Source organism: Colletotrichum tamarilloi (assembly GCF_030869305.1).
Source record: "Colletotrichum tamarilloi strain Tom-12 chromosome Unknown Scaffold_22.1, whole genome shotgun sequence".
NCBI lineage: Eukaryota > Fungi > Ascomycota > Sordariomycetes > Glomerellales > Glomerellaceae > Colletotrichum > Colletotrichum tamarilloi.
Window position 1 is genome coordinate 461,802 of NW_026849405.1, and position 15,017 is coordinate 476,818.

General features: G+C 50.8%; 7 protein-coding genes across 7 annotated transcripts; 2 read left to right on the forward strand and 5 right to left on the reverse strand.

Annotated features, from left to right (window-relative positions):
- Positions 1-196: 196 nt before the first annotated feature.
- CTAM01_07353 (flavoprotein) lies at positions 197-1,996 on the reverse strand (the record flags this gene model as incomplete). Its single annotated transcript, XM_060523376.1, has 1 exon — positions 197-1,996. One exon carries the CDS (start codon positions 1,994-1,996, stop codon positions 197-199), a length of 1,800 nt encoding a protein of 599 aa, XP_060382114.1.
- A 2,313-nt stretch (positions 1,997-4,309) lies between these two features.
- CTAM01_07354 (uncharacterized protein) lies at positions 4,310-4,558 on the reverse strand (the record flags this gene model as incomplete). Its single annotated transcript, XM_060523377.1, has 1 exon — positions 4,310-4,558. The coding sequence occupies one exon, from the start codon at positions 4,556-4,558 to the stop codon at positions 4,310-4,312; it is 249 nt and encodes an 82-aa protein (XP_060382115.1).
- A 677-nt stretch (positions 4,559-5,235) lies between these two features.
- CTAM01_07355 (uncharacterized protein) lies at positions 5,236-5,555 on the forward strand (the record flags this gene model as incomplete). Its single annotated transcript, XM_060523378.1, has 2 exons — positions 5,236-5,424; positions 5,490-5,555. 2 exons carry the CDS (start codon positions 5,236-5,238, stop codon positions 5,553-5,555), a joined length of 255 nt encoding a protein of 84 aa, XP_060382116.1.
- Positions 5,556-5,812: 257 nt separating this feature from the next.
- On the reverse strand, positions 5,813-6,316 carry CTAM01_07356 (uncharacterized protein; the record flags this gene model as incomplete). Its single annotated transcript, XM_060523379.1, has 3 exons — positions 5,813-5,855; positions 5,927-6,042; positions 6,095-6,316. The coding sequence occupies 3 exons, from the start codon at positions 6,314-6,316 to the stop codon at positions 5,813-5,815; spliced, it is 381 nt and encodes a 126-aa protein (XP_060382117.1).
- Positions 6,317-7,315: 999 nt separating this feature from the next.
- Positions 7,316-8,004, forward strand: CTAM01_07357 (uncharacterized protein; the record flags this gene model as incomplete). The annotated part of the gene is made up of 3 exons (XM_060523380.1): positions 7,316-7,530; positions 7,579-7,750; positions 7,912-8,004. The coding sequence occupies 3 exons, from the start codon at positions 7,316-7,318 to the stop codon at positions 8,002-8,004; spliced, it is 480 nt and encodes a 159-aa protein (XP_060382118.1).
- A 121-nt stretch (positions 8,005-8,125) lies between these two features.
- CTAM01_07358 (NACHT domain-containing protein) lies at positions 8,126-12,376 on the reverse strand (the record flags this gene model as incomplete). The annotated part of the gene is made up of 4 exons (XM_060523381.1): positions 8,126-10,737; positions 10,879-10,947; positions 11,371-11,824; positions 12,020-12,376. The coding sequence occupies 4 exons, from the start codon at positions 12,374-12,376 to the stop codon at positions 8,126-8,128; spliced, it is 3,492 nt and encodes a 1,163-aa protein (XP_060382119.1).
- Positions 12,377-12,994: 618 nt separating this feature from the next.
- On the reverse strand, positions 12,995-14,760 carry CTAM01_07359 (major facilitator superfamily transporter; the record flags this gene model as incomplete). Its single annotated transcript, XM_060523382.1, has 6 exons — positions 12,995-13,101; positions 13,157-13,288; positions 13,354-13,750; positions 13,806-14,050; positions 14,116-14,176; positions 14,233-14,760. The coding sequence occupies 6 exons, from the start codon at positions 14,758-14,760 to the stop codon at positions 12,995-12,997; spliced, it is 1,470 nt and encodes a 489-aa protein (XP_060382120.1).
- Positions 14,761-15,017: the final 257 nt, after the last annotated feature.

Here is a 15,017-nt window from a genome sequence, read left to right on the forward strand (position 1 = left end):
GCGTGATTGAACATCATAGGGATCAGTCTATAATTTGAATAATATTCCCTTAATCATGTATCGCTCCCATACGCCTAGGAAATCCCGGTAAACGCCAAACTTTTTCGAGCCCATGTTGATGCTAGAAATGTCAAGGCGCCATGTGTAGTGCTACCCAAGCAATGCTGCCTACGCCCGTAAATGTGTCATGATAGTCCTACAGATACCTGGGCCTCATCCACTCAAGATTACGAATACTCAGATTGAGCCCGTTGCTGGCCCACCACTTCCGCACCGGCTCTTGATCGCCGATACTGTCTTCCAAGGCCTCTTCGATATCGCAGGTTCGGTATTCGACGCGGTGTTTCCGCCCTTCCATTCCTTCAAGCTCGCCATATGCGAACTTGCGCCACCACTCCAGAACCCCAATGTGCTGATGGATTGTAGGTTGAACGAGGACCTCGCCGTCGAAAGCGAGCTTGTCGTCGCCCTTTAGCTTCCTCCAAAGTTCGAGAACGCCGACCTGACCCCATCGTGAAGCAATTTTTGCTACGCCGTCTCCATTGGCAACAGGAATGCCAGAGGCCACCCACCAACGTATGACGTCAACCTGGCCGTGCTGGGCGGCCCACAACAGCGACTTCCCAGGTCTAAGCACAATATTCTCGTCCTGGGCAGCTGCATCACGCCACCATTCAAGCACGAGAAGATGACCTTTTCCACTGGCCTGCTCGAGAGCAGCCTCGGTAAAGCGGAGCGGTAAGCCGGAGCGCCGCCACCACCAGTCCAGGCTCTGTATATGGCCGTTTTTGGACGCCCCGTCAAGGGCTTCGGCATCGTAGCACTGTTGGTGGCGACCACGAAAATATCGGCTCTCCTTCCAATAATCAAGGACGTCGGAGCGTCCAAAGTATGCGGAAGCCTTGGTCGCGAGGACCTTGCCGTCGAAAGCCTGGAAGAGATCAGGGCGGTTGGCCTCCATCCAGGTAAGCACTTCAATCAGCGAGAAGCGGATAAGAAGCTTAATGACGAGTGCTGGGAGTTCGTGGAAGGTAGGCGGCGACTGAAGCAGCTTTTTGCAAATAGAGGTGGAGTCGCAAGTAAGTACGAGCCACTCCAATTCGTGCTCGTAGACCTTCACCGGATCGTTGGGGTTCCTGGGTTGTAGCTTCCAAGGATATGGCATGGGCAGGTTGGTGAAAATCCCTAACGCCTGCGCCAACTCCCAGTCGTCGGCAAAGTCGAGAATAATAGTCCAGATCTCCGGCGGCAAATTGGAGTATACTCGCGGATCACCCGAAGCGAGGTAACCGAGATGGGTGACGACGTCCACATCCCGACCCAGGCCGAGCAAGTCGGCTTGGTTCTTGATGATGCCTAACACGTCGTTGAAGCCGTTCCAATTGACGATTCGCTTCGGGTGTTTGTGGGCGCTGTCGTAGTGCCAGAGTATAGGTGGCATAGCTCGCACCCAAGGCCATTTGCTATTGATTTTGTTTAACTGCCTTTTCGTTACCGGGTTCTCCCACATGTGCGTGCTCATCCCAGGGACGAGAAGCACCTTTTTCGCTGTGTCCCAGCCGCGAAGCACCTCAAGAAGGAAAGTATCCGCGATTCCCACCATCATCTTGGCAATGTTGTCGGCATCGATCGGGGCGAGAACCAGGAGATCAGCCCACTCGACCAGCTCGAATGCCTGCTGGCGGTAGAACTCAATATCGTCAACGTCTGCTTCGGAGCCGGCACGCGACGGACCTAGCGGCAGTGTCATGGATCGGTTCTGCATAGTGATGACAGTCTGGCTTAAGCGGGGCACGGCGTCGTCGACGATGGCGCGCATCTCAATGGCCGAACTCTTGGAGAGACGGACGACGAGAGCCTGTGCCCATGATATGTCGCGGGGCCCATTAGCGGCCACTAGAAGGTGAAGCTTTCGGTCGCGCGGCTTGAAATGAAGTGACGAGGAGGAGGATGCGCTCCTCGTTATGCGGAGCGGCAAGGGGTCGGGGGGATCCATCGTGTCATGCTTTAGGGGTGCTTGGGATGGGTCGTGGTGATCGAGGAGGTTTCGTCGACCGTCAGGCTATTGGCTTCGAGTCGATAGACGGCAGCTAAGAATCGAGAGGAAACGAACGCAGTCGTGGATATCGAATGTCGTGTCTCACCACTCTCTAGCGTGGCTGTGATCGGAGGCGGGTGTCGAGATGATAAGGGCCCAAGACGGACTTTGGGCGCGAGTCGAGTTGGCAAGGAGTAGGTATTTGTCGCGAGTCGGTGAAGAAGGTCAAAAGTCGTCGATCGGCGGTCGTAGATAGCAGAGCTGCTGCCAAATTTCGGTGACACGAGTGATGTAGTGGGTTTGTGATTTATCGGCGGTTGGTGGTGTGTTGTCCGTGACAGCGTTTGCGGTGTGTGCAACGTCGCGTTGGGTAGGTCTGCAGTAGTGGTGGTCCAGCAAATTATCCGGGGTCCGTACGGCCACACAGGAGATGATGAAGCAGGCCAGGCGGGATGGGTGTGTAGCGTGTGCAGGTAGGTATCCGATCCGCAGAGCAGCGAGTGGTAGCGTGAGGTCGCTCGCAAGTCAGATCAGCGAATAATAGGCTGAAGTCTTGGAGAGAGTCGTGGCTGGCGGGCTGGAAGAATTGGACATGGATAGGTCGCAATATGTGGCATCACCATGACATGGGTGCGAATTCCTTAATTCCACTCTCGGGACGAGGTGCATGCGGTGACCGACCGACCGAGTGACGAGGGGAAGAGGGGGGAACGCAGTTGGGTGGTCCTCGCTTCGTCGGTGACTGGGAACAAGCTGGGCTTGTCTGTCGCTGGTGTTGGTATCGCTCGGTGTCGCTGGTCTCTGATTTCGATCTAGGCTACGATGATTCGTCGGGAGATGAGGCAGCGAAGCGAACTGGATGCGAGAGGGACAAGAAAAAAAGGCCCGGGCTTGTTCCTTGAGATGACGAGAATGCGAGCAGCGGCGGCGGCGGCAGGCGAGAAGAGACGCTGAGACGCTGAGACGCAGATGGGAGTTTTCGGGAAGACCAGGACGAAGGAGTGGGGACTTCCTGCAGGGCAGAATAGATGGGGGGCAGAAGGAAGAAAAACAAGGGGTCGTCGACAGGGAAGAGTCGAGTATCCGTGAATGCGGATTGAGGGGGAGAAGGAATCTTCCTTTGCTAGATGGATATGGAAGCAGTCCACGTCCACGTTAACGACTAGGTACGACTCCAAGAGCCCCAAGAGAAAGGCCTAGGAGAAAAATGAGGAGAGACTCAGACGGTGACGGTGACATTTGTGGAGACCTTGCGGGCGGAAAGTCTGCCGTTCTTTCTTTCCAAATTCTTCCATCCGTCATTTGTGACCACCTCTCTTCCATGGCCTGTTGCCTCCAGTGACACCTGAGGTGCGACGAGGAGGCGTCGGTGAGCAGCAATTACCTAATCTGCCCCGCCTTTTCTATGCTTATCCCACGCTCCTTCCTTACCAACTGGCAACCACAGCATGGGCAGTCACTTTTTTCTTTTTTGCAGGAGCCAGACTGAGCCTCTGAGGTGCGCCTTCCTCAGCAAACTCCCCCGCCTCTACGTCACTGGCGCTCCTGCCTCCTGAGACAGTTTGACCAGTGACGGCAGGTCCAGAAATGCAAGCGACCCTTCCTTCCCTCCCACATGAAATTCTCCGCGGGTCGTTGCCATTGCCGAATCGACTCAGTCTCGGACCGTTACTTCCTTTGGTATTCCAGGCCACCAAGACAGCTTTCATTCTCAGACTCATTCGCATTCTCACCTCATCGCTCATACCCAGACACGGCACTTCGCTTCATCATATCGCCGCTTCAAGTAACTCATGAACCACCAGTCATCTGAACCTCCCTGATCGACTGCTGTCAGCCTGCCAAACCCAGCCATCGGACCGGCTCATCCTGGCTGCCACAAGGCAAACTCCAAGGCGTCACTGTGAATTTCGAGCATAGGCCCCCTGTTTTGCATCTCCGACTTCAATTTGCCAAGTTTAGCGCAATCCGGCTTTATCCCGCAGGGTCCTCGGTGTCATCGGCGCCGGATCCCCACCCAAACGGCGATTAAGTGTGGATTTCATCCCGACTTTTCGCTTTTTACTCAGGAGCCCCCCCCAAGCGAGACCCCGGTCGACACCCCCGGACCGAGGAGCATTTCTTATTGAGCCATCAGGAATAAAGAGTGCTGACATAATTCAATCAAGTCGCATTAGCTTGAGCCGCGGCCTACTGTGTACGTCTTCGCACTCCCTACAGAGTCAAGGAACTTTTGTTATCGGATCCTCCAGAGAATGCGGCATGCATGCTCTAGTACTCCTTTTCCCTTTGATATTGAGGGCTGCTTCTGAAATATTTGAACGAACCGTGTCCCGCTGAGCAACCTCTGCTCCTCAGTGCGATAATGGATAAGCTTCTCTTGGGCAAAAGTGGTGGCATGTGCGCCGTCGATGCACCTGAGAGACCCTTTAGTTTTAGGCGCCGCCAGTACCTCAATGAAGAACATTGCCTCTCTCTACTATTGAGGCAGTTTGCGGCTTCATTGGAATACTGGTACATATTTCTGATTCGCTCATCGGTAGGGTTAAGCTTCTCTATCATACCCACAAGCTAATGAACTCTATTCTTGGCACACTCCTCAACCTCGTTCTCGGTCATCTACCACAGACCAACCATGTTATACGCAGCAGCCTTAAGGATCAAAGCACTCATTCGCTATAGCTTCTACCGACTCAAACCAGATATGATATGATTGAGAGCATGCCAAGTGCGTCAGAACGGCTGTTATCAAAACTTGTAAGGAGAGCTACAGGATATAATTCCCTCATCCCGCTCCACCTAGCATATGAAATGAAGAGTAGTGTTGACTATCACGATCGAATCATCATCGTGCATAAGTAGCGATGAGGGCCATTGGACTTTTTCCACTTCCACGCACGACTAATGGCGGTCGCAACATAGAACGCAATAGGTGTGGATACATCAGGCATCCGTACGGCACCGCCTCTAAGCTTTGCCAACAAGTCCCACTTTGCGGACTCATAAATCACCGGCAACAACTTCACGGAATCTCCATTCGTAACTAAATACGATGACTAAGTGACTATAAAACAGCTCTAGTGTATGAATGACATCCCCCAGGTTTTCCTAGACTACGCAGGTTGGAAATTTTCATTCTATCCCTTACAGTTCCACATGAGGTATTTCTGCCCACAAATTTGGATCCGAAGACAAAAATGCTATACAGTTTCTCTTTCTTGGTTGTGGCTATGACCTGTGCCACCACTGCCACCACTGCTACCTCTGCCGTCCCTTTCACCTGGCCCCCTACGCAAGGATCCATGTCCGATTTCGAGTACAACTTACGCTACGGGTGCGATTTCATGACATGGTGCGGAGGCTTCGATGGCGGATGCGAAGCCGAGGTATTGCAACCCACAATGCCACATAGAGTTGCTGAGCACTTACTGATATATCTGGGTGATGTTAGTGCCAGCGTCAAGGGAAACAAGGCTGGACTTGCACGAGTCCCAATTGCGAGTGTCTTTGCGAATAGACCTATTTGATCTTCAAGGCATCCATGCACATTGCACAAGTGGTACCGCCAGTGGCTAGATGCCATGCAGTTCCCTATACAAACCCCAGTTGAGGCTGAAAGCTAGAGTAGCGTGATAGTAATCACTAGATCAATTTGGACAGCATTGGACAGATAGCTACACGAAAAATCAATGCAACATCTTTGGGAGGTGAAGAGGACTCCGCACAACAATACAAAATGACCTTGGACTTCCTCTAACCAGCCAAAGACCTGGGTTACACTGGGCTGCGAAAGCAGCGTCCGTTATTGGGATCAGCTCTGTGAAATTTCGTGTCAGCTTACTGATTGATCCAAGTTCTATAGCAAGTATAGCAAGTATGAAAGCTTACATGTACTCCCAATTGCCGTACGCCGTTTTTCCTCCTTGGGCACACTTTGCTTCCTTTGAAAAGCCATTCACGCATTCAGGTCCATGGATAGTACGAGTTGCACCACTACCAAAATACTGCAAAGCGTCAGAGACAAGTAGAAATGGCTGCGAATTTCAAAATTGATACCTTCAGCTCAAAGTCCCACTTGATGCCATTCTTGTCATGCACGCAGATCCGTCGGAATTCGCCCTTGTTGTAGAGACCTGTAAGCAAGCTACAGACGGCGCTGAGATCGAGAACGTTGTTGTCATTGGCGTAACCTGTTCGTGGTCCTGATTTGAAACATTCCCCAAGAACCAAGGAGGGTCCAGCGAGAAGAGTTAGAGGGAGAATGTGAGTAGGACGCATTTTGCTAAGGACTGGAGAAAGTGTCTGTTTCGTTTTAGGACTCGTTGGTGAATGAGTCTTTGGGGCAACGATTTCTTCATGGCAAGCACACGAAGTACTTATAAATAAGCGCTGGACACGTGCATCCAGGAAAATGATCCTATTAGCATTACGAGCTGCCAAGGAAGCGATGAGCAGTTTTCAGCTCATCAATTGCAAACGAGCAATGATAGTCTTCGTGTTCAACTGTTCATTGCTTAGCTGTCGATCTTTCGTATTGAAGATTGAATTGACTGCCATTCATTTCTCGCTATGAAGCAGGTAGCAAACGCAAACTTCGCTGATCTGTCGAATGCCAAAGCCTGGAACAGGTGTACAGATTGCGCAGTAACACAACAACACATGTCCCCCTTTGCTGATGTTCACGCTGTTTGTATTACGAACCATTGTTCCCATAGCATTACCCCTACATGTACCCTTGCCTCTTGGTATCACCTCTCTGAAAGACAGTATCTCATCACATGAGTGTGGGATTCTGACTTGTGTTACATTCGCAATCTTATCGTTTTTTGGCGTTCCCAGATAGCTCGGCGAACGATGCACCATACCTTTCAGACAACGGGTCAAGAAAGCAATCAATGTGCCACCAAACTCTGAAGCTTAAGCACCAAGCTGTGATCTTGGAATGCCAACGTTGACAACAGGTCCCGTTTAGCAGTGAAGCAAGCCGTGGTCACGTCCTCAAACTTCAATCAATGTTTGCTTTTCTTGTGATCTTGACTCCTGTCAAGGCCGTGGTTGTCTTCGATGTCACCGTTGCTATCTCAATACCTAGTAGTGACAAATGTTGCGGCAAGGTAGATCACTACCTAAAATGCAGATAGAATTCTCTTCTAGTATTTAAATCTGCTCAGTTCCCGCGTAATAAAATGTGGGCTAGGCTCCTATTCAAGCCAACGATATTCTCGGCTCTTGATCACCATTCCAATCCTCCTCAAAGACCTTGGCTACTCCGTCAAAATGAGGGCATTATCACTTTCCCACCTCCTCGTGCTCGCTTCCTGGGCCGCCTTTTCTTTCTGTGCTGTGCTTGTAAAGAACTCTGGCGAGATCGATGACACCTTTAGAGGTGTTTCACAGCCGATGACAAGTCCTCCCGAGAAACGCTCAGTTCTTGTCGAGGATAGCCTGAAATACGATGGAGCCAAGGGGAATGATTGGGTAGCCCCTGCAAGGTAAAATCAGACCAAACATCGAACACAAATTACTTCAGTATCTGACACTTCACGGAAAAGCGTAATTTATCAAATTCAGAAAGATTCTGTCACAGAAGATCTGGCTTCACGAAACGACGATGATGATGAATTTGCTCCGACGGAAACAAACCCTCTATGCTCTCTGTATGGAGCTTTGCAGGCAAGATTATTCTCAGGGCGGTTTTGTCCATTGGGACTTGTAAGTCTTAATGTCTTTCTGGCGCGGTTCGGCTCATGATATACGTCTACAAATGTTGACTTGAATCAAAACAGCTGTATCAAAAGGTGCAACATGAGCTTTCACCAGGACAGAAGTCATGATCTGAACATGAACTATATACGGCGATATGGGATTGCTAGATTCGCATCTCTGGCTGCGATCAGACCGCTTATGGCGGCAGCGAAAAATTGGTGAAGGAATCGTGGTTTACCAGTCGTTGCTGCCTTCGCTGACGCTTCGAATATGGTACTCAGATTCGATTTGAGTAATTACGAAGATGGCTAGCCGGCTTTCATCCAAAAGAGTTCCTTCCAAATCTTCAATTCCACGCTCTTTGATTCTAGCTTCACCCACTCAACGGGTCGCGACTAAGATTGTTTGCCAGCAATGTGTGTGTCGGTACCGGCGCGTGATAGCTTCCCTCTCTGGCCAAAGCACTGCGCCATGCTTCCGTGAGAGCAATTCAAGCACAATCGTCTCGAAGTCATCCCATCGTTCCGTGATATGCGTGACCTTTGCCCTGACTTTGTTCTGGGCATCCTTATTGACAGTGTCCTTCACAATCTGACGTAGACGACTGATTTGCTCCTTATCGCCAGTCATAAACTCCAGCCGAGCTATGGCGAGTGAGAGGGCTGTATCACCTGCCTCGATCTTGTCTACTGTTACATTGCGAGTAGAGCTTTCCGCGTCGTAGAATCTCGGGCATCTCTTTGACATTCTGAAGAGTGCCTTTCCACCCTCTGACAGAGGCCCCGCACCAGCGACAGCCTGGAAACGCAGCGCACCACCGTGAATGAGGATCTTGACAGCAGCAATGTCGCCTAGGAGTGAGGCCACCATGAGCGGTGATACGCCATCAGGTGTCACCTTGTTCGGGTCAACACCAACCTCAAGCAGCTTTGCAACTGTATCCCCCACTGCCAGATGAAGAGGCGTTGCCTCATTAACACCCGCAAGTGTTGGATCCGCCCCTTGGTCTAAGAGTCGTACCATCAACTCAAGATTGCCCGTCATGGCAGTGATCATCAGCGGGGTTTCACCGTCACCGTTGGGACGGTTCACGTCGGGGTCCTTGGCGAGGATGTTATCGAGAGCATCTGAGATGTCTGGATAGTCTTTGCTAATCGGATCGCAGTAGACCCTGCACGCAAATTGGAACGCTGTTTCTTTCTTTGGACCGTATTGGCGCGATGATCGATGGGGATTTCCGTGCCACATTGCATCAAAAAGCCGCAAATCACGTAAACCCATGGCTAAAAAGAATGGAGGAAGGCCGTTGTCTGGCGTCGCGATGATGTCAGCCCCCATTTGGGTCAGTATTACAGCTAGGTGCCTGAACTTCTTTTGAAGACACAGCTGCAAGGGGCTGGAGATGCCCTGGAGACGGGCGCCGTCTGGATCTGCTCCTCGGTCTTTGAGCAGTGTTTCTGCAAGGTCCTCAAATCCATGCTTGATAGCGGTATGTAAAATGGTGGAACCATTGCTAAGGGTAGTATCAATGCTGGGAAGATAGTGCGCAAGAAGTAGCGCAGATTTGATGCATCTGTCCCTGTCCGCTTCCTCTTGACTTTCTTGTTGAAGGAAAAGTAGAACTCTTGGTATCCCATGTCGGGCGATGGTACCGAGAGCCATTTCGACGGCAACTGGGTCTTTGAACTGGCAATATTTATCGCCAGTGCCAAAAGGCAGGCATTCCATTTCGACTAAATAATTGAGCACTGGTACATCGAGACCCATATGTAGTAGGTACGTGGGGACCAGGAGCCCAGCGTCTTCTCCCGATAGGAAGAACTCGTGGCGTAGATAGTGGTGGTGTAGTTCATTTAGTCTTGAGATAATGGGGTAGGCCTCCGCTGTTGATGTTTCCAGGTCCACTTTATACTGTTTGATCACTGTGAGTGTAATCCGAAGGACTTCCTTGACGACGACGGCGTCGGAGCTACCCAATAGATGTCGGAACAATGGTCCGTGACGGTTGTAGAGGGACCATTTCGTTGCACCGGCCACGGAGCCTGGAGACCAAGGGAGGCTGGATGATGCGGACGATACAGAACCGGACACCAAATTCTCCCAGAGTGAATAAATCAATGGGTCGATAGCCTCGGAGAAACACTTGGTAAGTCTGAGCCAGTGTTTGCTGGCATAAGGGAGGAACAGATGGATGTCGTCTTGGATTTCTGATCGATACTGGTGTAGGTCATAGTTCAATCGCTCTAGATCTACGTTGGAAGCTCTGGCTCGCCTGTCGAGGGACATAAGGGAAATGAGTCTTCTTGTCAGGGCATTTGGACTTAAGATCGAGTTTGCCACAGTACCAGGAATCTTGTCAAACGAAACATTCTGGGCATGTGACATGCTATTCTCGAATACCCCATAGTTGAGATAAGTGACACAGATGGCACCGAGTTCAAACTCTGCTTGATGCAGATGAAAGTGGTAAGGAGAAGCTGCAGGCAACGCCGGGGCTTGAACGAGGTGTAACAGGACACTGTGATGAATGAACCTGATACATGAGTCCTCCTCGTCAATCTCCAATAGACTGCCACCATATGTCGAGGCCAAAGTGAATCCGGAGGGATGCATAGTTGAAGAACTCCAGATCGAGGATCCGGGTTGGACGTTCAGAGCCACACGAAGCTCATCCAGTGAAAGACATGGGTCTGCTGACGCGATAAGCTGGAAAACTCGCGATCCGTACTTCATGTCCGGGATTCTTAAAATTGCTTGATCAAACGCCTGTGGAAGATTTCGGGGAAGATTGTTGATGATGTCGAGAATTTCAGACTCAGAACGAAGTTCTCGAGTGTACTTGGGGCAAATGGCCTCAATCTGCAGTGAGAGCCACAGAAACATGCCCTGAGAACGTACTAGTAGCTGTTCCTTGACTAGCTGTTCAAGCCTGCTTGATATTGGCCTGATGAGCTTCCAGTTTTCGACCTCGGCCGATATGTAACTTTCCAGGTCTAAGGATCTGTCGACACTTTCGAAAGAAATAGTTTGGGTGATACCAATTGACGATGCTGCAACGGATTTGCATCCAGATGTGGGTCGGGAAGAGCAACACAGTTTGACTCGTCTGAATTGCATAAGTCGATGAAGCTGACCGAGAACTGATTCCACCTCTTCCAGAGGAGCTTCGTCCAAGCCATCCAGGACCAGTACACATTGCCAGACTGGTGGTGTTATGGAGAGCAAGAGGTCAATACAAAACTCGGCATGGAATACTTGATGCTTCATTTCGTGTTCGTCTAAAAAGTTGTCCAGGAATCGGGCCAGAGACGAATTTCTCAAAACTTGATGTACAATGCTGCCGAGGATATTGTGGTCTTGCAAGGTTGTTTGATTGCTGTTTTTGCAAAAGAAGAATGCTACAGATTGGAGTCTCCTTGGATCTGTCGTAGCTAGATCTTTGTGGCTGGTCAGCTTCTTCGAGAATAAGATATTGACAGTTCAATCGGACCAAACCATGTGAAAGGACCGTGAGATGTAAACGACAAGGAAAGTGGCTGACTGACTCTCAGCAGGATTTTTATGTGCGATCAAACAATCTGCCACCACGGAGGCCATGGTGACAGTCTTTCCAGACCCCAAATTACCCTGCAGCCACAACGTTGCTGAAGTCTTTGTGCCCAGCCACTCTTGGTAGCTCTTGTCGTTTAGGATCCAACTAGAGGTCCCCTTCTTTCGCTCCCTCGTCCAAATGGACTCGAACTCCTTCTGATTGGGAGCCAAGGCTTCAAAAAGTCGATGCGCACGCGTTTCTCGGTCCCGATGAGCGGCATCGCGGGAAATCATAACCTGGAATCGGCTGAATCTCTCAATAGAAGACAAGTTGCTTTCAACATTGGCCTTTGCAACGAGTACTGCTACGCGATTTTCAATCAACTGACCCCATGATCGCAAGTCGTCTTCCAGTGGTTTGAAGACCGAGTCGAAGGTGGAAGTGAAAGACGTTGCGAGGTGAGACGCAAATGATTTATGGGCGTCGATGGTGATCTTTTTGCATATTTTGATGAAAACAATGACATACTCGCACATGTACGCCTGAGTCTGGCGACAGGTGGGAAACAGCAAGGCGAAATCCTTGTGGAGAGTAGACGATTTACCAATCCTCATCAGAAGAGTTGAAACTTTGTCGAAATATGACAGGAAGCTCAGTGATATCTATAGCTCTCGTCAGCTATCCTAAGTATCGGAATGACAACTTGCAACGACTTAGTTCAGAAAAAGGCTTGACGAACATACCTCCAGAGTCATCCTGACCGTGGCCCAAACCCCAGACGCCAAGAGGTTTTGGGCGCCTCCAACAAGGACGTCGCCAATAGGGGCGAATTGACAAATTCTCTCCAGAACAGTGACGAGACGGGTGGCGTTGGGCCTCCAAGACCGGTGACGGTGAGCCCCATCTCGATTGATCTCTTCTGTTAATTGCAAAACCTCCATGGCGGTTGGTGGACTTCTTGTCTGCAAGTTCTTGAAGCGGATGTGAGAGTCATCTCGACGGCGCTTGAGAGAAACGCTGAATTCTGAAATGGTTTGAGCCAGACGAATCTCAGGTTTCAGTTTCCCCACGGTTGCTACCGCTGTAGAAATGTTCTCCATTCTGCAATTTTTGGACTGGTTAGGGGGATTGATCTTGAACTGGTAGAGAGACTGAAGCTTCCAAGGAGGGAGAATGGCGGTTCAACGTTGACTGCAAATGCCCTGAAGGAGCTTGGAAGTTGGACAAAAGTAAGCAACACGGAAGGTCCCTGGTCTCGTGGTGAGCTCGTCAGACCGAGCCGTAGGACTGCTTAGGTGGCAGTGCCTCAATGTGACCGCTGTGTAACTGTATCGGGGCCTTCATTTTAACTCATTGGCTATTCGAAATATCGACCAGTGAGCTTTGAAGGATGCATGCAGCTCATAAGGCAGCGGGCGCAAGGGGTGGCTAGGCATCCATGGATTCTGAGACGTCGTGTTGGTCTCCGAAATCACGATTGATCAACCCGGCCAAGCCGGCTTGGCTCCCAAGCATTGGCAATATCATTCGTCCTGGAGTAGAGCCTGGTCGTCAACTTTCCGAACGATGTATATGATGAGATTGACACGGGGACGAGAGACGCCCCAGATCAGGCTGGGCTGACAAAAAACCATAGAACAAATCATGCGCCAACAAACACCGCATGCTATGCATATAGATAGCTCTTGAGTCTGTAAATCTTGAGTGCACTCTTGGCACTATTCTGAATCGTCACTGTTGCTTTTCTCCACCCAATTTTGAGCCCTCGATGCAAATTTGGAAATACCCAGGACCAAAACGCCGGCGAGGAGTGCAGAGGTGGCGGCTTAGGTGAGGTCAATATGCGAGCAAAAGAATAAGAGTCATCTCAAAAGACTCACTGATGGTAAAAGACCAGCCGACCCCAATGGCGTCGATCATTGGCACCAAACCGCCCACGCTGCCAGCTCCGAAACTGTACTGAACGATGTATTTACTACTGATGACAGCTGTCCTGCGTTCCGGCATTGCCTCTGATGCAATGTATTAGTCCAGGTCGAACCGTCGAAGACGCAACAAGATGGCAGGGAAGGCTCACCGGCGGAGTATGTGTTCAGACCGCTAAAAGACCACATGAGGCCGAGACCCTCAAAGAAGCAGCTGACGATGGGCAAAGCGATTCCGCCGACTTCCTTTTGCACGCTCCACCCGTAAATCAGAGTACCGGCAGGGAGAACGAAGAAAATTGCTGGCAAGCTGCTCTTGAGTCTATCCTGGGGCAAACGGAGACCATTACGCTTCCGGATGTATCGCTTAACGGTGTGGTCTGAGACTCTGCCGCCGATCGTGCTTCCCATTAGAAAGCCCGCTCCGGGGGCAAGATAGAAAAGTCCACTGATAAGAGGCGTAGTCAGGCCGAACCGAGGGTTGATGACTCGTCGTATGGAACTCAAAAGGCCGTACTGGTTGAATCCCAGGAGTCCACAGGCGAAATTCTGCGAGATGGATCAGATTACGAGCTAGAGTCGGGTTGGGGGAAGAGCAACTCACCGCCGCAACGATGTTGGGATACTTGAACTGGCGGAGAACGCCCATCGGATTGAACGCGTGGGCCAAGTCGCCCAAAGACCGAATAGGAGTTCTCTCTGCGACGGCGATCTTGAGATGCGCCAGCTGGCTCGCTTTTGGCACGAAGAAGAAGGCCATGATGAGACCGAGAAAGGTCATGCCAGCCTGGACCCCATAGATGACTCGCCAACTGGTGAAGGTCACGATGACGGCTCCCGTCAACGGCGCTGAAAGCTCGTCAGTCGAAAGACTCTTGGGCACAATGATGGAGTAAGGTAGTCAAACAACGTACCAATTGCGTTTGCCGCCACACAGCTGCCCAAGAAACAACCCACTGCAGTTCCGCGAGTTGTCTAAACAGTAGTCAGGCTCAATATGATAAACATAAGTGGCACAATATCCGACTTACAGGCTCAAAGATATCTGCCAAGATGGTTTGCCCTGCAACTAGGAAGAATGGACCAGTTGTTCCTCCGATGACCCAAATCGCTGTGAAGCAGGCAAAGCTATTTGAGAGCGCCGATCCTATCGAACACAAGGTCAAGAGGCAGTTGGCTACGAGATAAGTCGTTCTGCGACCAAGGATATTACTCGTCGGTAGCCATATCAAGGCAGACATAGCCATGGCAATGAAGACGCCAGCATTAGCTGTGGTAATGGCATGCGTTGAGACGTTGAAGTCGGCAGCAACCTCGGAAGTCGCTGTCAAGATGGAGCTACCAGAGAAGGTGACGGGCAGGGCCATCCAGCAAACCACCGCAAGCGTTACCCATTTCTTCCATGTTGGCATCTCCATCACCTCGTCATCTGCTGCAGCCACGGGTCGAAGAGGGGCTGCCGCCGCCGGAATAGGGCCGGTAAGCGGATCGGGGCTTAGTTGAGGGATCTTGACAGCGGCGGTCAAGCCGTCCGGCTTTTCGACATCTGGGGAACCCATTGCGAGGAAATCACATTAAAGAATGGAAAGTAAGCTGATCTCTAAGCTAAAGTATCGTCAGAGGATGAATACTGCCTCGGGGAGTCCTCCGAATGTATATAGTCGGGAACTCCTGCAGCTCTCCGCCGGTCGGACACGCCTTCGGCAGGCGAATTTTCTTCCATTTTTTCACTACACCTTCTCTGACTCAAATATTTCATAAAGTGGGCCTCGTAGGGCGACGTGATGCACGCATAGGCGACGTGATCAAGACCAGC